The following is a 22,426-nucleotide window of genomic DNA, read 5'->3' as shown; positions in this document are numbered from 1 at the left end:
CGTGGTGGTGTGATTGACGTTCCTAAACCGAGCTGTGTTCACCGTACCGCGTGTACCGGACACAGGTGAGTTTATTTTTGTATCCCAAACCGCTAAATAAAAGCTAAATGAAAACACCACTTCACACGGAATTAATAGTGCGTATGTGTGCGCAGTGTCCATTTATGAATTGATTCAAGATATTTTGCTACGGTGCCAATAAAAACGTAAAGTGAGACCTGTGTACGCTGCATTTTTGTCACGAAAGCAATTTAATTCAATGTAATTCAACTAACTTTATAATGCATGCCAAGTCCACCTCTAAACACATTTTGGTGGCGCTACAATTGGAATTATATGACATTTGTGATTTTTTTTTTCATGCAGGGCAGTTTTTATATGAGAGGGCAGGTTTATAAGCTTTTGCACAGGTGCATTTTGTTTGTTATTAAATAATAATAATGCAAATACATTATATGTACATTGTAAATAATCCATCAGCAATACTTCATTAATTTCTCCTATACAAAGTTTCAACTTTATAAAATGGTACCATATCTAAACTGAAGTAACTGCTTGGTATTTACTATTCAACCTCCAAATCTGTGTTACACGGCAAACCAACAGAGAAAATTAAGGAGTCTTTTGTACTTTACCAGAATTTTTACATGAGCATAAATAAATAAAACAACTGACGACACGGCCTCAGTGGCGCATAGAACTTCAATGCGAACTAAGTAAATTCAGTGCTGTAGCTGTAATTCTATATGAAAAACAATGGTATTGTTTAATCAATGTGTTCCATAGAAAAGCAGACTGACCTCTAGTGGATGACTTAGGCGTTACAACATAGGCAGGGTTGTACTTGCCTCATGAAAATGCTGATGTTAACTTCTGATAACGGAAATAAAGTTTACTATTAGTTGTTTATTTTCATTATTATTTTAATATTTGAATGCCATCATTTTATATTTTAAAAGTATTTACTGAGATATATGTTTAAAGTGTAACTTTGCCCAGATACTGATCTGCTTCCTGCTATTGTTTGTTGTTCTTAATCCGAGGTCATCGACAGCCTGGGACAGAGGGCTGCTTTACAGTAGGAGCCCAGGTAAGGCAACTCAATAAGAGCCCATTATTACACGTGCTGTCTAACAGCATGCATGTTCTATTCTCTCCAGCTGAACTGTATTGGACAACATGTTGAAAACCACTCTTTTAGTCAGGGTCTAAAGGGTTAAAACCGTTTTCATTGCTGGGGGGTTTTCCCATAATAAAGCGCTGTGCTTGTTGTCTTAGTTGGGGCTCCAATTGTTATTGTATGGTTTTACTCTACTGTACTCTTTTCCCTGCTGTTCCTGCATTTGTGAGATCTTTGGAGTTGTGTGCTTCGACAAAGCAGGACCTCGTTCGCTGGATTCAGTTTGTGCTGTTGTGGTGAAGCAGTGCCCTCCAGCAAGGCTTTATGTATGTGTTTCTCCTGGATGGAGCGTTTCCCAGGTCATGGAAAGTTCCCAGCAGTCTCTCAGCTCTGTTGGTCTAGTCCTGGAGCTGACTCAGCGTGCGGTTTGGGCTCTCTGCGGGGGTGTAGATCTTTAAAAGGTGTTAATGGACACGGGAGTTAATGGTTTGATGGTTGTGGCTATTATTGTTCCTGTCAGGGGGGAGATTCTGAGACTTTCTGAAGCGAGTGTGCTGTTCTAGAAAATACAGGGACTGTTTTATCCTTCAAGCACCGCAGTGTAATAACACATGGCTAACGCACGCTGTCCAGTTACATTTTTTAATTTGTAGTGCAGAGCTAGTTCTTTTAATGTATAAAAAAACCATAGGTAGAAGTTTATTTCAAGGTTTTCTCAATGGCTTCAGATCTATGAAGTGACACACCCAAGTGGGATTGTATCAACTTGTGCTATAAAACTAGTGACTTTCCTTGAATGCTGTTGAGTTAAATACATTAATGCAGGGATGGGAATTTGGCAGTTTGATGCATTCCTGGTTTCACTATGAGTTTAATAATACTCACCTGAGCTTGTTAACTATACACTGTGGCAAGTCAAGCTCGTAGTAAAACCTGGAATGGGTGAAACTGCTGTGCAATCGGAGTCTTACTCCATCCCTTTAATGTGTAGAACATATCAATAATAAACTTGAGATTTGCAACAAAAAAATAAAACCGGTTTAAGTAAGTCCTAAGTAAGAATAGTTAGAACTTCATGCTAGTGAAAAGTAGGAAAGATGATTGAAAGCGTTATTCATTACTGGATGGGCACTGGATTGACAGTGGTGAGCACAGTCTCACTGAGCTCCGCTGTAGCTCTGAGCAGCACAGTCTCACTGAGCTCCGCTGTAGCTCTGAGCAGCACAGTTTCACTGAGCTCCACTGTAGCTCTGAGCAGCATGGTCTCACTGAGCTCTGCTGTAGCTCTGAGCAGCACGGTCTCACTGAGCTGTAGCTCTGAGCAGCATGGTCTCACTGAGCTCCGCTGTAGCTCTGAGCAGCACGGTCTCTCTGAGCTGTAGCTCTGAGCAGCACAGTCTCACTGAGCTCCGCTGTAGCTCTGAGCAGCACAGTCTCTCTGAGCTGTAGCTCTGAGCAGCATGGTCTCACTGAGCTCCGCTGTAGCTCTGAGCAGCACGGTCTCACTCTCTTCTGGTGGGGACTCCAGATTGGAGCCCAGCTGCTCAGCAGACGCTGGGATTGCAGACCACCTGTACGCCTCATTTCCAGGGCAGAATTTCGCACTGGGAATGTCCTGTGCTGGCTGGGCAGTGAAGGGTGGACCCCTGAGCCTGTGGGATTCGGTTTATTATTTTTAATGTACCTTTCTATGAGAGGCCAGCCTCCGCCTGCTTCTCGGAATCGTTCATGGTGAAATGAAGGGGAGGGGGGCATTTTCCAGATCCTTTACTGCCAGCAAGCAGCGCAGCTGGACGTTAAGAGCAGGAGAGGCACAGACTGTGGACACTGAGAGACCAGCACAGTAACATATACTGTAGCAGACTCTCATGTTCCTGAGACACAGCCATCTGAAATATCCTTGTATCAGATAGTTTGTATCGGATGGAAATGATGTTACATTAAAATGAGCTATACTGTTTAATTATTCTTTTTTAACTATGTATTTAAATATATTGTATATGTATATGGTGCTGTAAAGCGGCAAGTTGATTTTCACCCACTAAAGCACCGTTCGTGGATTGGACATCAGCTTGCATCGAACAGCACTGTATAGCATTCTGTAGGACTGTGCAAGTCTAAACAGTTTTGTTGGTTTGTTTTATGAAAATAGTTCATTTCTGTAAAAATGGGGAAGGAATCATTAACAGTGCTGTCGGTCGGGTCACTTCACAAGAAAAATGAAAATCATGGTTTGGCTCTCCAGTGTAGTAATTGGAATCAAGATTCTGGTTTAGTTTAAAGGCATCCATCTGTGAAAAGAATGAATCATGGTCTAGCTTGCTGTGCACATGGAGTTCAATTTTGTATGAAATCAGCAGCAGACACTGTAGCCTTCTCTTGTCTTCAGGATTTTAAATTTTCAAAAGATTTCTCAGTCAAAACACCCTGGAAATAATGCCTTGCTTCTGATTTACTGTCACGGTGAGTCAATGGCAGTGCGAGATCGCTGGTGGGGGTGCTCAGCAGTGGAGCTGGGTCAGGCTACGCTACGGTGAGTCAATGGCAGTGCGAGATCGCTGGCGGGGGTGCTCAGCAGTGGAGCTGAATCAGGCTATGCTACGGTGAGTCAGTGGCAGTGCAAGATCGCTGGTGGGGGTGCTCAGCAGTGGAGCTGGGTAAGGCTGTGCTGCGGTGAGTCAATGGCAGTGCAAGATCGCTGGTGGGGGTGCTCAGCAGTGGAGCTGGGTCAGGCTGTGCTACGGTGAGTCAATGGCAGTGCGAGATCGCTGGTGGATGGCCCAGTGGTTTTCAACAGGACTCAGCTGGACTTTGTGTATTTTTCCATATTTTTTTCCAGACAGGAAAGTTATGAAATGGTAGTTCTTTCCCTCGCTGTGGGGAGCTGACCGCAGACTTCCACCGGGGCCGTTAAACCCAAGCCGGTAAATCACACGGCCTGCCTGAGTCCCGCTGCACTGTGCCAAGGCTCTGCCTGGAAGCTTGTTGCTTTTTTAGCCTCCCACACAAACCGGCCCACCTCGCTGCCCATGAGCACAGTCGAAGATGAGACAGTCACGTTCTGTTACAGTGCTTTCAACAGGCTGTCGCTGTGGAAACTTCCAAAAGCAAGTCTGTCTCTGCTGTTTAGCGGAACGCTATGCATTCAACGAGGTTAACCCTTTCTGTAGTACTTCAAATGCCCCCCTGCCTTTCACATTCACTGAATGTAGGTGTGTGTAAATGTGACTTCCAGTATCTGCAGACAGGCAGGGTACCTCCTTAAACTTACCCAGACCAGGGTACACTCAATAACTTGTTAAAAAGGGTCCTGGGCAAGTTTCCTCAGAGTTAGACAAGCATACTGTGTAACACATAACGACACACACACAGGGAATAAACATCAGTTTAGTATTACAGAAAGGGGGAATTAACGTCGGGTTTCGACCTTCCTAAATTAAATAAATAAATAAATAAATAACGTTGACTATTCTTACAGTATTACAGCACAGTGAAAAATAAGGGTCCGCTAATCCTTGTCTGTTACTTGATAGATCATTTCTAATTCTGTGTCTGAATGAATTTCATGTAGCTCTGGGGAACTCTGTTGTAGTAACTTTGATAACTTTAAACATGTAGGTATAGCATGCAAGTACTCTTTGTGGCGTGACATTTGCAGTGGTATTATTTATATATATATATATATATATATATATATATATATATATATATATATATATATATATATATATACACACACACATACATACACACACACACACACACACACAAATGAAGGCTATATTTGCATCCTGAGCTATTCTTAAAGGCATAATACCACAGTAGTGACGTCAAAAAGTGATAATTTCTCTAGAGGAAAATATACTTGAACTTCGACTCCTCGAGACCATCACTTTAATTTAAAACACAAACTGTCTCGTTTTCAATCACTCGAAACACTCGCAGTACAGAAATGTTCATTAATGATCAACAAAATGAGAATACATTAAAAAAAATAAAATGAAAAAAAAATAAAAAAGATGTAAAGCTGGTACATTCGTATCTCAGAGAAACGGATCACGACAAACGTCTGTACAGCACTGAAACACTACGTTTAAAAAAAAACCTGTACTGCTGAACCTCGTCGCCTTAAATAATAGCATCACAAGGGTATCCATGTACTATAACAAATAATAGATGGGCCTCTTCAGTGAGTTACAGGAAAACAATTCCATCTCGGGTTTCTGTGACAGTTTATAAATTACTCAACCTTCGGTCTCGTAATTTATGACATCGCAGAAACCCTAGATGGAATTATTTTCCTGTAACTCACTGAAGCCCATCTATCTATCTATCTAAGTATAATAAATATACTCTATTGGGAAAAAACACAGTGCCTTCATTTTGCTTTCATTCTCAAAAGCACAACTGTGGTTCTTCAAAGTTGCCAGTTCTAAAGTGCATTATTTTAAATTATTGAAAAATTTCTTGGCTATCTTTATTCCACATGAGATTGTGTGACAGTGGGAACATGATTAACAAGCTCCTGAGTTATGCTCTATTAATATTCTTTCTTGTAAATCAATTTGCTCTGCTTACTTTTCAATTAACGGGTTGGCTAAGTCTCCGAAATAGAAAAAATAATAAAAATAAAACACTGTACAGTAATATGGAATGCAGGACAACGTCAAATTTATTGCACGAGGCTACATATAATTTAACGCCTATAGACTGCGCTTGACGTAACTGCTGTACTAAATGGCAGGAGTACTGCTCGGAATAATGTGACCTAATGTTTAAAGAAACGCTGTTAAATTTCCCCTCAAATAGACTTGTGTCATTCTCGTAGCAAGAAAACGATGCACAGAGAGCCAGAGCAGGGTTATTTCTGTATTCCAGAAAGCTACAGTAGAGGCTAGATAACTACAGGATCTATGGCAATGCCATCTGATTGATACTTGTTATTTACAGGTAGAATATTCCAGGGCAGCAGAAGGTTTAGGAGCAACAGTTTGCATGAAAACAGAAATATTATTAGAACATCAAAATAAGTTGAGTCTCTCCTATACTTATGTCGGGAAACCCAGCTTTGCTGCACAAAAATCACATTAACTCCAGTCCAAATGTATTTTATTTATTGATTTCAGTACCACTATCATTTTTGTGAACAATGTCTTTATAGGCATATTGTAATGAATATGTACAATATTTACATACTTTACACAAGGTAAAATAGAACATAATATACCTCCTTATGTATAATTGGAAGACCACTAAAAAAGAAATATATATATAAATACGCCTAAAAGCAGAATAAAAAGTGTTAATACACAGAGCCCTTATATATAATTCTTTCCTTTTTATAAGAAACGTTATACAAGGATATAAGACTGAACACCATCCAGTCTGTGAGTCTGCAGAGCTTCATCTGATTTCAGCCTCAATAAGTTTGCAATTACACAGAAGCATGGGTGGAAATAAGGATCCATTGCATAGCAGTTTCACCCATTCCAGGTTTTACTTTAAGTTTGATTAGCCACAGTGAATAGGTAACAAGCTCAGGTGTAGCTTATTGCAAAACCAGGAATGGACTAAACTGCTATGCAATGGATGTTTTATTTCCATCCCTGCAGAAGTACAAGGTACTATATTCTACCACCCAATACAAAAGCCTTTGGTCGGTGGATAGTATGTGAAGATGACCAGAATGGTCCCCCCCGAGTGCCCACCTGCTCGTTCTCAAAGTGGCAAGAACATTCTGTTCTCACTCGGGGCAATCCGAACTAGCTTGTAAACAAGGTCTGTGTAGAAGGTGAAACCACGCAAGAATGGAGTTGTGGAAATTAGCTTTTTTTGCAAGACACTGAACATGATTGCGAGACACTGCAGCTTTATTGAATAAAAAGTTTTTTTTTAAATCAGGTCTTGTATTGATTAATTTTAGTTAACACCTATACAAAATTTAAATGACTTAAAACTTAACAATAGCTTCTAACACTCAAACATGTTTTAAACATTTAAAAAAGGTACTGTTGATCCCGTCTTGCAGTCTGCTGCTTACAGCATGTGTAGACTTTTTGAATCCACAACCAGTAAGGCAGTTTGCTACCATGCTCCACACAATCAACTAGCATTACGGATAGTACAGATACACAGTAATAAAAAAAAAAAAAAGAGCCTGGTCTCAAAAGCATAGAAGTGTAATACCTTCATGTCAGAACAAGGCAGCCTTGCAGGTGTTAGAAAATAGATTTTAAAAGCTTGTGTCATTTGTGATGGTCCCATGCAGAACCACAGTAGAAGATGGTTAGTGATCAAGGATAATGGAAAAATAAGTAAATAACCTTGCCCCGTGAACATGAAATGGAAATTGTCAAAATACAGGCTTTTGTAGCAGACAACCTGGATTTTTTTTTTTTTTTTTAAATCTGTAAATATTCTCCAGCAGCTTTACAAACCATATGAAACAGTAAATCCGTCCTTCAGATGAGACAAAACCGAGGTCCTATTGTAAGTGACTATAATAATAATAATAATAATAATAATGATGATAATAAGGCAATCTCTTTGGTGTTTTACTCGTTCTGTTCTCTTGGGTTGCATATATTTCTTGTGTACTGTCCATTACATGACAAGTGGGATGTGTAGTAAGCGATATGCAAAACTGACACCAGAACCAAGGTTGAAACAGGACCAGTTAAAATTAATGCTTGCCATCTTATGCATTAACTCCGTGACAACAAAATTAATTCAATGAAAAGAGAAGCTCATCCAGGGAACGTGTAGCTTTTACAGGCGCCTCATAAGACATTTTGTAATATAATATATATATTACAAGTAATATTCAACGGTTTACAAATTGTATACAACTTTCAATGCAACTCAGGAATCATCTTGGTCCCTCAACACCACCCCCGTTTGGTAAAAAAAAAAAAAAAAAAGAAATAACAGACACACAGACTGCAGGTGTTGCATTGAGCTGAAAGATGTGCATGCACAAACAAACCCAACAGACGATAGTGGCAAAAGTCTGGTAAAATCCAATTTACCGACTACAATACAATACAAAAAACTAAAACGTTACATGGACAGTCACAAAAATAAACACAAAGAAATGAATTGTACACAACTCTCCCACCTGATGCCCCCTGCTGGAGGGAATGAATTTTGCAAAATGAACATCCTCGGCCAGGCTCACACACTTTTTTGGTGTAAGTGCAGTGCAGAAATGCATTCATTAACATACTGTATGTGTTGTACAGCTAGTATATGCACCATGCAGACACACCATTTGACTTTGCATGCGGGTGAGATTTTGTTTTCTAAACTTTCCACGGTCCGTTTCCACCAGAAATCAAAAAGCAGTTTTCATTTATTTTATCAGCAAACTTAGAACTGGGACGAATGCTTTGTGAAGGTGCTCCTTTCACATTTGGAATTTTTTTTTTTAAAGCCCGTTGGAATGTCTGCTCCGACTGTTGAGGTTACTGTAGTTTGGATGGCTTACAGGACAGGAAGAGATTTAATGCCATGGAGGACGTAATAAAGGAACATTTGAATCCACTTTGACTGTACATTGGACAATTAAACCTTTTGCAGCTATTTTACACCTGGCCATGAATAAACCTTGTCATCTTTATTTTCAAGGCTTGTGCAGCTTTGGCCAAAAGTTTTTCATCACCTAGAAATTTAGGATTGAGACAGAATTGTATCTATTAAAAAAAAAAAAAAAAAAAAAAACTATAGGAATTTAATTTAGATATTTTATTTATCATGTAATCAAAAAAACCACAAAATGATATCACAAAAGTCTACCGGAAGCCATAATAGTAGTACAGTATTTCATGTTAGAATCTGAAATGTCCCATTTTTCAATTTGTCTGTTTTTCATTAGGTATATGGAAAACTACAAAGCAGTATGTAATTCAATATGTTAATATAACCTTATAAAACAGGTTTGATTCGACTTTATGAAGCAACATGAAGTAATTCTATAGGGTGATGCAAAACCTATGGCCATAGCTGCACATATGCAAAAGGGTACAGTCCCTCTGGTGTACGCTAAACTATTCTACAGGCAGGTTCACAGTCAAGCTAATAATCTGGCCATCCACCAAAACATTCTTTAAAACACCAATTATTATCTTGAGCTTTTAATGCATGCAGCTGTCATCACCTGTTAAAACAATTGACTGGGAGCATGCTGATGGTGTGTGTGTGTTTCTTAAAGGAGATGTGGATTTTGGATATTGTAAACGATACACTCGCAGAGTCTGCGGATCAACATCAAGATATCATCCGAATTCCAAAAAGACGACGAGGTACAGGCTTGAACTTCTGCATGCTGAAGAGTGTTCTGGCTGAATTTCAGTGTGACCTTATATCTGCATTAACCCTACAGCATGGATCCCAAGGAGTTTCCTCTCTCTTTTCAATCCAGCAATTCACAATTCAAAACAAAACTCTGCCATTAGGTGTGAGGTCGATTACCCTTTAAAGTAAATGATGCTAACAAGGCCATTCCAGTGAATCTCAACTAATATATAGCTATAATGCCATTGGTCTCAGGTTAAAAATTACACATTATGGTTTAGGAGAATTTGGCTTTTTTTTAAGCTGTTGGAGAAGAGTATTTATGAAACACTCCTTGCAGAGACTTCTGTACTTCCAAAAGTTGCATTAAGGAATTAGGTCACCATTGAAAACACATCAGCCACAGGAAAAGCAATGATTTGTACTCAAATGCATGCTAATGTGGCTAGCTTAGCTTGAGTTTTTTTGGTTTTTTTTAAATATAAAGAAGTGCTCAGAAACAGTTAGTCCTAAAAAAAAAAAAAAAACACTACAACAATAAGTTGACAGTTGTTTTTCCTACAAGGACTCAATCTCCCAGTAGCAAATAGTGTGTCTGATGCATTCCTTCAAATGGAAAGCACCCCATGGAAAAGCTTGTAAATGCTATGAAAAAAAAAAAACCTTTACAAATCAAGTACACAGTTTAACATAATGTGTGCCTCTTTCATAAAGGAAAATGTGATGTCTACGAAGTGATGGAATCGTTTTGTTAGCTGTGTATACTTTAAGGCAGGTGACTGTTTAGTTGACTACCAAGCCACTGAAATCCCCATTTCCAGCATACAAGATTCACGTGCTGTTGTGGTCTTTTCTCCTTGTTGCACGACCCTCCCAGGTTTCACAGCCTGTGGGAGTCATACTGCTGGAACCGGTTCAGTTTCTCTGGATCATTTGAAGCCATGTGAGAGAAATCTCTGAAAATATCTTGGTAAGTTTCATCCCCTGCAAAAAAAAAAAAAAAAAAGTTTAGGACCAAATTAACACATTTGATTTTTTACTATGCAATTTGAACAAATACGAGATTAATAAAGAGATTTAGCTTGAAAAGAACAAATGCAATAGAAGGAAAATCAGCCGTACCTGAGAAAGCTTCAAAGCAGCTCAATAGAAAAGATGGCAGAGTTAAGCAACAGAAGTTTAGCAGCAGTTTTATAATAGAGTTCAGTGGTTGTGGAGGTAAGGTAGCCACAAGGTATGTGTTGCAGGATGAAAGTTATCTGGTACACAGACCATGATGGGTTAAACCCAAGACTCAACCTGAACGGAGAGCACTTCCTTGTTAAACCAGTATGCAATTTGGAAATAATGAGGCTGTCCTAAACCACATGATACAATTATGTATTTTTATTCTCTCAACAAAAATGGGATTTTTATTTTTATTATTATTTTTATCTTTAACAACCATGTTGTATTTAAAGTGCAGGATTTATGTACAAAATTACAGTTACATTGGCCTCGGCAACCAGTCAGAGAACAGAAAAGGCACAAACTTGAGAGAATAGAAAAGAAACCATGAGAAGTGACAGTGAACAAACAGAGCAGATGCAGTACGGATGTTATAAAACATTTGGACAGATAACCTGCTCTGGACATACAGTAAAAGAGCACATCCTTCTCACTTTAATTCACTTTCCCTTTTAAAAGCAGTAGTAAAATCTACTGGGAGAGGCAGGTCTGGAGGAAATCAGTTGGATTTCAATTAAACCAATTAAAGCACAAAACGTTTCTAAACTATTAAAAGTACTGTAGTATTACGTTTTAAACTACAAAGCCCCAGAACGCACTTGAAGCCCAATCTGTAACTCAGTCTGTGTCTCAGTGTGCAGGCATGCACACTGCTTACTGTTGTAGTGAATAATTCTTCTCATGTGAACAGATTCCTGGTACAGGTTGTAAAATCTATATAGCGCCTTTTCTTTTATTTTCTAATGGCTAAAAATGGTTCCGGATTTCACTCATTTATACATTCCAGATCATACCAGATTTTATATATTAAAACAAAAAGAAAACTTGAACACTTGGTTGCGACTTGTATATAAAAAGCTTAGTAGAAGTGGATTATATTTACCTGCAGTTAGAGATGAGTTCATATGGCAGGCTTAGTTAATGTTTACCAAACATGAGGTATTCCAGACCACTGATCTAATCTACACCTATTATTGTTATCCACAGAACACCCCCACCCCCCTTCCCATGACAGCTGACCACACTTGTAGAAGGATAAACTATAAACCAGTTCTCAACATTCAGGGCATTGTTAAATTTCACAGTTCTGTGAGAAGAGATCTGTTTCAAAGTTATGTGATATCCACTTAACTGGACATTCACTGGACCTCAAACCCTATTAACAGCAGTGAGATTTGGGGTGCCGTGAAGAATACTGTATACAGAGTAGCACTTAATAACATCCTAACAAACTCAAGAAGCTCCAGTTGGAATCAGGCAGTTTCTCCCTTTAACATGCATAGTTGATGGGCAGCTGCTATTCTATGAGGAATGAGGTGACCATACAGTATAATAAAGTATACACCATCTATTTGTATATTGCACAGTACACACTGATAGAATATCGTGCGGCAGGCAGGAATACTGTAATGTCTAAGCATTACGTGTGAGAAATCCCATTGGGGGGAGGGAGCACCACAAGTATAATTTTCCATATTTATTGAAATTCTGCTTCTGCTGTTTGCTTTCAGACTTCAAAAATACAAAACAAAATGATTTTGGAATGTTTAAAACACTAGAAAAACGACAATTAGGAGTATATTGGCTTTAATTCGCTGATCAGTTTGCATTGCTTTAGAGTGGCAGGAACACTTCCCTGCAGTGAAGCTTGTAGCGAGAGAGGTGCCCCTCGGTTCACTGTGCAGATGTATACCGACGCGTCGGCTCTTAGCCCAGCAGCTCCTATTCAACACAAGCACCCAGCTTTGTGCAAAGTGTGTTTCGAAATCAAACCCATTTACAATACTGTACAGGAGCCTTTTCTTCTAGAATACACGGCTGACAGCTAGGAAGAAAAGACTTGCATATTACCTGATATTTGGGATATAATACCTTTATTTTTTTTTAAGCCAGCGCTGCATTTTGAACACATGTATACATATCGTATTATGCCTGCTATATTGATATTTGGCATATTTATTTATTTTGTTTTTCTTAATTATTAATGTTGGCAAACAAATGAGACCTTTGTTCCCTTTTCCATGCAGAATTGTATCTTATCAAAGTCTGCATTTTTAACCACCTTGCCATAAAAGCTGCATGTTTTATACTTGTGATTCTATGAGTGATGTAAACTATTTACTAATAATTTTTTCATGTTGCTGCACATTAACCGTTAATGGAATAAATGTAAGGCATTATACTTGAATGTAGCATTACTAAAAAGATTTAGCCTCGTTACGTCCAGAACTCTGTACTGCCAGATAGTTTTCCACAGACTGCAGAGTCTGAACACAATTGTTGAATACTCATTTACTTTTCAATACTTTGGATAGTTTTGGGAAGAACGACCTAGAGATAGTTTGGTAGCACTATAGGCACACACACACACACACTCATTCACGTATGTATGTGTGTATGTACTTTATGTATGTATGTATGTATGTATGTATACATGTGTAAAATGTATATAAATCTGGCTGTAATCTTATCTAACCACAGTACCACTAGAAAATGCTACAGATCCCTAAATAAATACTAAGGCTATGACTCCTCCAGCTGCAGGCTTATGAACTCCTGTATACATTTCTTGTATTGCATTTCAGTGTGGCTGTTAGTGGTATAATGACCTGGCTGTCCATAGAGCCCCTCCGATTCCCGCATCTCATCATTCATCTTCGCCAGGCGTAACCTGCCAGAGAAAGAACAGGAGAGCATCTCAGACCGGCCGGGTTACTGTAGAGTAACACCTGGGTTTGTATTATTTGTATGATTTTTCCACACACCAGCTAATAGATTTGTTTCATCTGTGAAGCTGACAGATAGATTGAAAGGGAATGTATCCAGAAAGCTTGACTTACAATGTTACAATGTCTGCATTGGCAGCATCCACAGCTATTGAAAGAGGGGTTTTATTGTCACTATCAGCCGCATTCTGACTGGCCCCTCTTTTCAAGAACAGACACACCTGCCTGTTAGGAAACAAAAACACAAAATGTTTGAAGGTAAATTTCCACAAGTACAAAACAAACACACGTTTAATTAAATGAATATTGCTAAACAAAAGAGATCTGTAGGGACACGAGAGAGAGAGATGCATAAGCCATTTAAATGCAGTGTCAAGAATAGATATCTGAAAGCAGAACAGATTCAAGGTAGAAACTTAAAACATGGACAGTAGGTTCCCTAGTTGAAGTTTTTACAGGAGTAAATAGTTGGTTAGGCTAATGCAAGCAAATATGAAATCAGGGCTGATTGAAAGTGTGAGTACCCAGTGTGTCCAAGGATGGTGGCGTGATGCAGAGGTCCTCTCCCGCGCACGTCATGATTATTCACATTAGCACCATTCTGAAGCAAAAACTCGCAGGCAACCAGCGAACCCTAAAAACAGGACAGGAGACCACATCGACCTGCTGTTAGCCTCAACTAAGCACATGACATTCCCCCTCCCACATACTGTACATACACAGGCAAGCGTGTCCCTCTGAACACAGCCTACAGGCACTTTATATTGACTCTAAAAGGAACACATTGGACTTGCCCATCTTTAACAAATTTCTAACCCCTTCATGCATGAAATATTGAAAAAAACCTTATGGACACAATATATAACATGAATGTATTTTTCATTAAAAAACTATTTCTTTCCATTGCTTGATATCAGGTGAAAATGGCATCCTCATATGAGGTGCATTTGCATCTTCCATATGTCCCGAATATAAAAACAAAATGTATTTATTTAATTTATTTTTTTAAACCGGTCGCCATGCATGAACGGGGCTAATTATTTTACCTCACAATGTCTGAATCCTAAACTCAACATTCGTACAATGAAACACATGCAGATCCTAAGAGCTTTGTGAATCCTAAGCTCAACATTCGTACAATGAAACACATGCAGATCCTAAGAGCTGTGTGACGTGGGCACTCACCCCCTGGACGGCCTGTATTAAGGGGGTTTGCTTGTCGGCCTCTGTGTTCACCCAGTTCACCTCGGCTCCCTGTGCCAACGCCTCGGCCATGTCCGGGAGGTTGCGTGCGAACGCAGCCCAGTACAGCTGGAGTCCCGGAGAGCATTCCTTAAACTCCACCAGCCCTGCAGAGTTCTTCCCAGCCTCTGGAACTGCAGGCTCTGGAACTGCAGGCTCTGGAACGTCTTAAAAAGGCAAACAAATAAAAAAAAAAAACTTTATAAAACTTGCTCTCCGGAATCGAACCCTTGAGATGCTCCCGGGGGTAGCAGTCACACTATTCAATAAAGTGCTTCTCAATTTGTTTTGTTGCTGAATTTACAGCATATTGTGCTTGTTTCTTGTACTTTCATTCCAAATCTTTGCACAAATCTCTCATCTTACTCCAGCGCTGATCGGCTTACGTACCGGGTTCACTCAAGCTGTTTGCAGACAGGGTAGTGGCCAGCATCTCCTTGCTTCCATCAGCACTGTTCTGGATCCCGCTGTCCGCACTCTTTTCTGTAGTAGAAAAGAACAAAGGCGGCATGTTGCTCACTTGAGGATTTACATAATTGTTGAGAGTCGACGTAATACTATGAATATAAGCATGACGGTCCAGACAAACAGACATGGGATTCTCACAATAAACCTGTGTGTGTGAGTGAGTGAGTTTTATGGCACATTCATTTGTAAGTACTGCCTTGAATGTAATCTGAATGCAGCCTCAGGAGAGATGAGATGTGACAGGTTGCATTTACTGAATGGTACATCTATACAAAAGCTCACAGTCAAACACAGAGAAACCTTGGCAACTTGGCAGTCTGACAGCAAAATAAATAGGAAGCACTGCATCTAAAAACCATCTGCTATTTAAACATACCGCAAGGAGAGGGACCACAGAACTCAATGTTAAGAAATGATGAAGAAAGCACACCGCTAGTGCTGCCGAAATAATGTTTTAATTACTGTAAATGCCTCCAAACGCATTGCTAGACTTGCTTTTAGCGTTAACTAATATAAATCATAATGGTGCTAGTCTAGACAGCCCAGAAATGTATTCAAGAATGTTGGTTGCATTATAGAATAAATAAATAAAAAGACAGACAGACTAAGGAATGCCATTAACAAAATGGACTGGGAAGGAGGCAAAACAAAGGTATTGCAGCAGAGAAGAGAGAGAGCGATCGCAATGAGGATGGAGGTAGAGCACAGGCACGGAGCGCTTTGCAAGTGCTGTACTTACTACTACGCAGCTTGGAAGAGGTGTCAAAGTAGGAGAAGAGCGAGTCTAGCTCATCGGGACAGAAGAGAGACTCCCGGCGGGCCTCGTCGCTACAAGCTGCAGCCGCTGGGGGAGCGTTAGTTAAGCGGAAAGCAGGCCAGAAAAGGAGGGAAGAAGAAGGGAAGGAGGGAGACAGTTTCCAAAAAAAAGAACAGGGTTAAAGTATAGGGTGTTAGTTTGTATTTCAGAACACTTGTCTTGCCTTTGTCACTGGAATTAGTGTCTTTCTAATAATTGTTACAGAACGTATTTTAAAACACAAAAAAATATGCAGGATTGACAGGTTCCTCCGTCTGATGTAAGAATGTTACATTTAAAGTACTGCACACCTGTTCTTTCATCAGGTTTTTTTGCTTTTCTTTACTCCCAAATTCCCACTTTCCTTGAGAGCACCGTTTCTCAGCATTGCTCCTTTCCCCAAATTCATCACCAACAGAACAACTTCATAAATATTCTCTTAGGAAAATGCTTTGGTTTGATGAAATTAAATCTAAAGTACCGTATTCCTTCGAATTTAAGACGTAGCCCAAATTTCCCACCCTCAATTAGCGGAAAAAATAAATCAAATAAATATGCATTTACAAAGATACAACCTCAATTATGCATATGGAGGTAGTTTGCAGCAGACTGGTTTGTTTTGGTTTGTCTCTCTCTGCAGTCAGTCACATTGCTGTTTGTGTACTCTGGTAGTCAAGTCTTTTGTTGGCGATTTTAATACACCCATCACTATACTCGAATTTAAGATGCAGGCTATTTGAGAAGCAAAAAATGGTTCAGAAAGTGTGTTTAAAACTCGAAGGAATACGGTACTCAGAAAACAAATGTATTGCCTAATAGTCAAGAGTGAAAGAATCCTACCAAGGGAAAGGACTTGCTGTTATTTGTTTCATAGTAGGTATTATTTTTTTCTATTACTGTATATTTGACAGATTTTTCAGGGCAAATCAGTCAAATATACAGTAAAAAAAAAAAAAAGTTTACCTGAAGTTTAATTCCAGAACTTTATGGGCCATTCCAGAATATGACATTGGAGCATTCCCAAAACCCAAAAGAGATACAGAGCTTTCACCACTTTGCTGGTGGAGTGCAAGAACATTGTAACTTGTAATGTTCCAAAATTAAATTAGACAGCGAGTATTTCTCATGAACATTAAAGGCTGTGACCTCATGTTTCGTCACTTTTGTTCTCAGTGTAACCTGACACACCCGACGTCCTCGTTGCTGCAGAGTGGCCCGTATTCAAAGCGGCATGTCCTTGCTGAGTGTTACCTGAGATGTGGGACGCAGGTCTCATTTTGGGAGTGGGTGGAGGGGGGCGAGGTGGCAGGTACTCCGAGCTGCTGCTACTCAGCCGTTTCTCCTGCCTGCTCAGAGATACAACCTTCGTTCTCTGCTCTGCTGCTGTTGGTTTCCGGACAAACCTTTTCTCCACATACTTTGCTCTGATGTAAGCTTCAATCTCCTGCCTTGAAAATAATAAAACATCGCTGTAAACCATGAAATGTTAACACATGTTGTTAGACCCTACAGCGTAACTCTGTTTAGAACAGCGCGAGTCTCAGCTGTGAAGAGCACACTTTCAAAACATACAAATGGCTCTCTGTGTGGTTAATGGATGAGGTCCTTACCTGGGATCTCCGGGCTGTGGCTTCTTGGCACCCAGCTCTTCCAAATTAGCCTCATATATCCTGTTTATAACACTGTTCCCCAACTCGCACATGACCTGTTACGCAAAGAAAAAAACTAAATAAATATGAAGGCGTGGATCAGCAAATAAGCACCCCTATATTGAAATGACCTGCTTGCCCACCAATTGCAGTGCTAACCAGACAGACAGTCTCACCTTTAGCAGTTCAGGCTCCCAAGAGTCTAAGGTAAGAGACCGGACTTTGGACAAGTGGACCCCGAGACTCCTAGAAAGTAACAATATAAATAATGCTTTTATTTATTCATTTTAAATAAGCCATGCAACTACTAAATGAATACAAAATAAAAATAGCTACATGGATACTGTCATTCATGCAGGGGAGTCAGTTTTTCTCTCTCAATGATGTTAAACATGGCATATTGGGTTCCATACAGCCTGATCCATCCTAGTTACAGCAATTTCATTAAGCCTAGTACTGTGCTACCATGGGTACCAGAAACAGGTGTCTTCATTGGATACTACTGTTGTTGTATTACTATTCAAAAGGTCAAAATGTAATATTACACAAACAAACATATACAAATCCATAAGAGCCAAATGATTAAATACTGAACAGCTCTGTTGAGAAACTTAATACATATTTTTCAATGTCTTTAAGACTATGCAACAGCAAAAGCAGGTGGTTATGTATTAATATATTTAATTTCACAGCAAGCTGGTTTGAATGCTGCGCTCCCTGTTACCTGTGTATTCCACAGCAAGCTGGTTTGAATGCTGCGCTCCCTGTTACCTGTGTATTCCACAGCAAGCTGGTTTGAATGCTGCGCTCCCTGTTACCTGTGTATTCCACAGCAAGCTGGTTTGAATGCTGCGCTCCCTGTTACCTGTGTATTCCACAGCAAGCTGGTTTGAATGCTGCGCTCCCTGTTACCTGTGTATTCCACAGCAAGCTGGTTTGAATGCTGCGCTCCCTGTTACCTGTGTATTCCACAGCAAGCTGGTTTGAATGCTGCGCTCCCTGTTACCTGTGTATTCCACAGCAAGCTGGTTTGAATGCTGCGCTCCCTGTTACCTGTGTATTCCACAGCAAGCTGGTTTGAATGCTGCGCTCCCTGTTACCTGTGTATTCCACAGCAAGCTGGTTTGAATGCTGCGCTCCCTGTTACCTGTGTATTCCACAGCAAGCTGGTTTGAATGCTGCGCTCCCTGTTACCTGTGTATTCCACAGCAAGCTGGTTTGAATGCTGCGCTCCCTGTTACCTGTGTATTCCACAGCAAGCTGGTTTGAATGCTGCGCTCCCTGTTACCTGTGTATTCCACAGCAAGCTGGTTTGAATGCTTCGCTCCCTGTTACCTGTGTATTCCACAGCAAGCTGGTTTGAATGCTGCGCTCCTTGTTACCTGTGTATTCCACAGCAAGCTGGTTTGAATGCTTCACTCCCTGTTACCTGTGTATTCCACAGCAAGCTGGTTTGAATGCTGCGCTCCCTGTTACCTGTGTATTCCACAGCAAGCTGGTTTGAATGCTGCGCTCCCTGTTACCTGTGTATTCCACAGCAAGCTGGTTTGAATGCTGCGCTCCCTGTTACCTGTGTATTCCACAGCAAGCTGGTTTGAATGCTGCGCTCCCTGTTACCTGTGTATTCCACAGCAAGCTGGTTTGAATGCTGCGCTCCCTGTTACCTGTGTATTCCACAGCAAGCTGGTTTGAATGCTGCGCTCCCTGTTACCTGTGTATTCCACAGCAAGCTGGTTTGAATGCTGCGCTCCCTGTTACCTGTGTATTCCACAGCAAGCTGGTTTGAATGCTGCGCTCCCTGTTACCTGTGTATTCCACAGCAAGCTGGTTTGAATGCTGCGCTCCCTGTTACCTGTGTATTCCACAGCAAGCTGGTTTGAATGCTGCGCTCCCTGTTACCTGTGTATTCCACAGCAAGCTGGTTTGAATTCTGCGCTCCCTGTTACCTGTGTATTCCACAGCAAGCTGGTTTGAATGCTGCGCTCCCTGTTACCTGTGTATTCCACAGCAAGCTGGTTTGAATGCTGCGCTCCCTGTTACCTGTGTATTCCTGAGCACTCGATGCACAGTGTGATCCCCAGGTTGATGCTGGCCCAGCGAGGTTCAGCCATCCCACAGTCACAGCAGCTGGCATTGCCGGCGATGCACTCGACCCGCTGCAGCGCGCTCTCCCCTTTCAGAGACTTCTCCTTCAACTCGCTGCCAGAATCAAGGCTGCCTGTAGACGTGGAACACTTCCTGTCCAGCTTCTGCAAATTGAATCAGAAACAATCAACTCACTATTAACTTGATGATAGGGACGTGCCATTAATATACTATATCAACAAATTCTGCTCCCATTTAAAAAATAAATAAATTAATAAAACCACCTGGTGGACATGTGGTGTGTATTTTTTGGATAGAACACACTGCAGTTTAATAGTAAGGTTTTAAAGGCGCATTGTAATTTCAGTTTCATCGTAAGGATCTTAACAGCACATCCTTGCTGAACCGCAAGCCGATACAGGATTCTTGTGTCTTTTTTGCATTTCTGTAAGTTCCATGTAAATGCACGCCATGGACTGACCTCAGAGCTTTCACCCTGCTCCCTGAATGCTGTAGCGATGCTGTTTTGTACAGCCTTAATCCACGCCTGCCGCAGCTTTTCAGAGTCTGCCTGCATCATGCAGCTCCTGGGAGAAAACAAAATGATCATATACACGCTTTAGTTTTTTTCAGTGAAGGCCTGTTGGCTTTTTATTGTGATACCTCATTTTTCACTGCATTGTTAAACTACTGTTGAATGAGAGAGTGTATTCCTTTTCATTTCATTTCATTTGCTCTGTTTGCCGGTAGCTACTCACTTTGTAGGAGAGACGACCTCGAAACAGAAGCGGCGCTCAATGTCCTCACAGTGTTTCACTGTGCACAGCCTCAGGTCCTCCACCACTACAGTGGGGTTATCCTGTAGAGGGAGAGAGAGGCGTTACAAACACCCACGTGTACCTTCCCTCTGCACTCCAGTGTTTCCTGTCTTTGAACTGCAGGCATGTTATATGCTATGTCTTGGTATTCAGGTCTCTGTGGAGATCACTCTGTGCCTGCTCTCTTAACATCTGATCCTTGTCTCCATTATACAATAAGGTCCTTCGCTGCTCACTTGCTAGATCTGAACTACTTTGTGACTGAACCTCACCACTGTAAGCCCTACTTAATACGTACATAACAAAGCTCTCAATTATTTTCATATTAAAACAATTACACATCATAATCTAGATTTCACAGAAAACATACATAAGGTCTAGAACCAGTTTTAATAACTAACTTTTGCCAGACATTAACAACGAACAACAGATGACAATATGCATTCCCAAACTTTGCATTTTGCAGAATGTTAAGAGTTTAAACAAATGCAATTATTGTATTATTAATCAATTCCAGTAAAATAAAGAAGGTAATTCAAGTGCATCATCATATCTGTGTATTGCTGTGAGTGTGAGCACAGTGGATGTGATGGGAAATGTTGATACAGATATTCAGTTTCAGAAAAGTACACTAACACATACAGTAATGGTCCTACCTTAAACTTCTTCTGGTATACTAGCTGGTTGTTTTGAATAGAGAACCAGCGCCTGGGTTTGGAAGAAAAAAAAAAAAAAGAAGCCGATTATACCCAACGTGCTGTAATAAATTTAGCCCAGTAGCCAAATAACTATTTGTTTATTTTAGCCAGTTAGTTCAAATTCATCGCTTACAAAGTGAACAAAGGGTTCAACCTAATATCAAAGCTCACACAACACAAATTAACAAACAGTAAATTTTGACACACTGTGAAATCAGTTTGATACACTGGTAGAACAGGAAGGTTGGAAGACAACTGCTCCACAGAACAGCATTAACAGTGCTTTAGAATTTAGGTAACATCGCCATCTGTTGGTCAACTACCAGCCTATTTCTTAACTGAATGTTCCTCAAGCAGGGCCTTAGACAATGGACAACAAGTAGAGATATAATATAATATAATATAATATAATATAATTAAAATCTCTGTATTCCTGTAGCTTTCATCTGCACACACCACTGGCCCACAATACAACTAATGTAAAATACACAGCTGCATATAGAGACAGTGTACGCAGACTGTAAACTAGTAGGAGATGGTATGACGGGTTGCAGAAGCCTGGCATACAGTTAACTACTTCTAGAACGTAACGCAGTAAGTGGGACTCTGTGTGTAGATGTGGTGCTTATTATCTGTACTACAATACACTCGGACGACTAGTTGAGATACATTTTTCTTTCCAGTGGAAAAAAATTAAAATCAACATTAACGATAAACCATTAATGTTTTCGAACACCATCCTTCTGATTTAGAAGCCAAGCAGCAGAACACCAAAAAAAAAAAAAAAGTTAAAAAAAATCTAAACAAACAAAATACTAGAAAGTCTTCGCTTCTTCCTGTGGAAAGCCAAGCCAAGCCAAGCCAAGCCAAGCCAAGCCAAGCCAAGCCAAGCTCTAAGGGAAGGCCAGAAGCCAGCACATCATTTATGATTACTTGCAACTGTTTTTACTGCTGTTGTGTTTATCAGAAACAGCTGTGTTTAGCAATAACAAATCTGAAAAGAAGTCTAATCCAACCAATGGCACCAGCAACACAAAACTGACAAATAAATATTGAGATTCGTCTATTTTATGTGCCACTGGTTCTGTAAACTGAAAAAAAAAATGTTCACTGATTATCCTTGCTGTTTACCAGTTAATGTAACTGCTGAACAGTGGCAGGTAATGTAAAGCTATGCAGTTAGGCTCTCAAGGGTGCTGCATGGGTGGATCATGTGACACAGGGGGAAGGTTGAGCAAGTAAGCTGACTGGCAGGTACCTGATGTGGGATTTATTTTTCCTGTCATGTGACAAATAGCAGATGGG

The 22,426-nt window shown here is 40.3% G+C and overlaps 1 protein-coding gene across 5 annotated transcripts in view; it reads right to left on the bottom strand.

The window, feature by feature from the left end:
• Nucleotides 1-6,212: 6,212 nt before the first annotated feature.
• Nucleotides 6,213-22,426, bottom strand: part of LOC117417127 (arf-GAP with coiled-coil, ANK repeat and PH domain-containing protein 2-like) — a 47,975-nt gene continuing 31,761 nt past the window's right edge. For 2 of the 5 annotated variants that reach the window (XM_059034330.1, XM_034028973.3), the window contains 14 exons: nucleotides 21,080-21,131; nucleotides 20,364-20,464; nucleotides 20,087-20,192; nucleotides 19,561-19,769; nucleotides 17,697-17,766; nucleotides 17,482-17,576; nucleotides 17,123-17,319; nucleotides 15,815-15,919; nucleotides 14,998-15,090; nucleotides 14,551-14,774; nucleotides 13,890-13,999; nucleotides 13,480-13,590; nucleotides 13,249-13,310; nucleotides 6,213-10,396 (listed from right to left, as the gene is read on the bottom strand). In XM_059034330.1, coding sequence (XP_058890313.1) covers nucleotides 10,293-10,396; nucleotides 13,249-13,310; nucleotides 13,480-13,590; nucleotides 13,890-13,999; nucleotides 14,551-14,774; nucleotides 14,998-15,090; nucleotides 15,815-15,919; nucleotides 17,123-17,319; nucleotides 17,482-17,576; nucleotides 17,697-17,766; nucleotides 19,561-19,769; nucleotides 20,087-20,192; nucleotides 20,364-20,464; nucleotides 21,080-21,131 — 1,639 coding nt within the window. In that variant the 3' untranslated portion in view covers nucleotides 6,213-10,292. Of the gene's footprint in view, nucleotides 10,397-10,534; nucleotides 13,311-13,479; nucleotides 13,591-13,889; nucleotides 14,000-14,550; nucleotides 14,775-14,997; nucleotides 15,091-15,814; nucleotides 15,920-17,122; nucleotides 17,320-17,481; nucleotides 17,577-17,696; nucleotides 17,767-19,560; nucleotides 19,770-20,086; nucleotides 20,193-20,363; nucleotides 20,465-21,079; nucleotides 21,132-22,426 lie in introns of all 5 variants that reach the window. The other 3 variants (XM_059034331.1, XM_034028975.3, XR_009330661.1) reach the window with 2 other exon arrangements.

This window comes from Acipenser ruthenus, chromosome 12 (genome assembly GCF_902713425.1).
Source record: "Acipenser ruthenus chromosome 12, fAciRut3.2 maternal haplotype, whole genome shotgun sequence".
In the NCBI taxonomy this organism is placed as follows: domain Eukaryota; kingdom Metazoa; phylum Chordata; class Actinopteri; order Acipenseriformes; family Acipenseridae; genus Acipenser; species Acipenser ruthenus.
The sequence above is the reverse complement of the archived record's forward strand: the minus strand, read 5'-3'. Positions and strand labels throughout refer to the sequence as shown.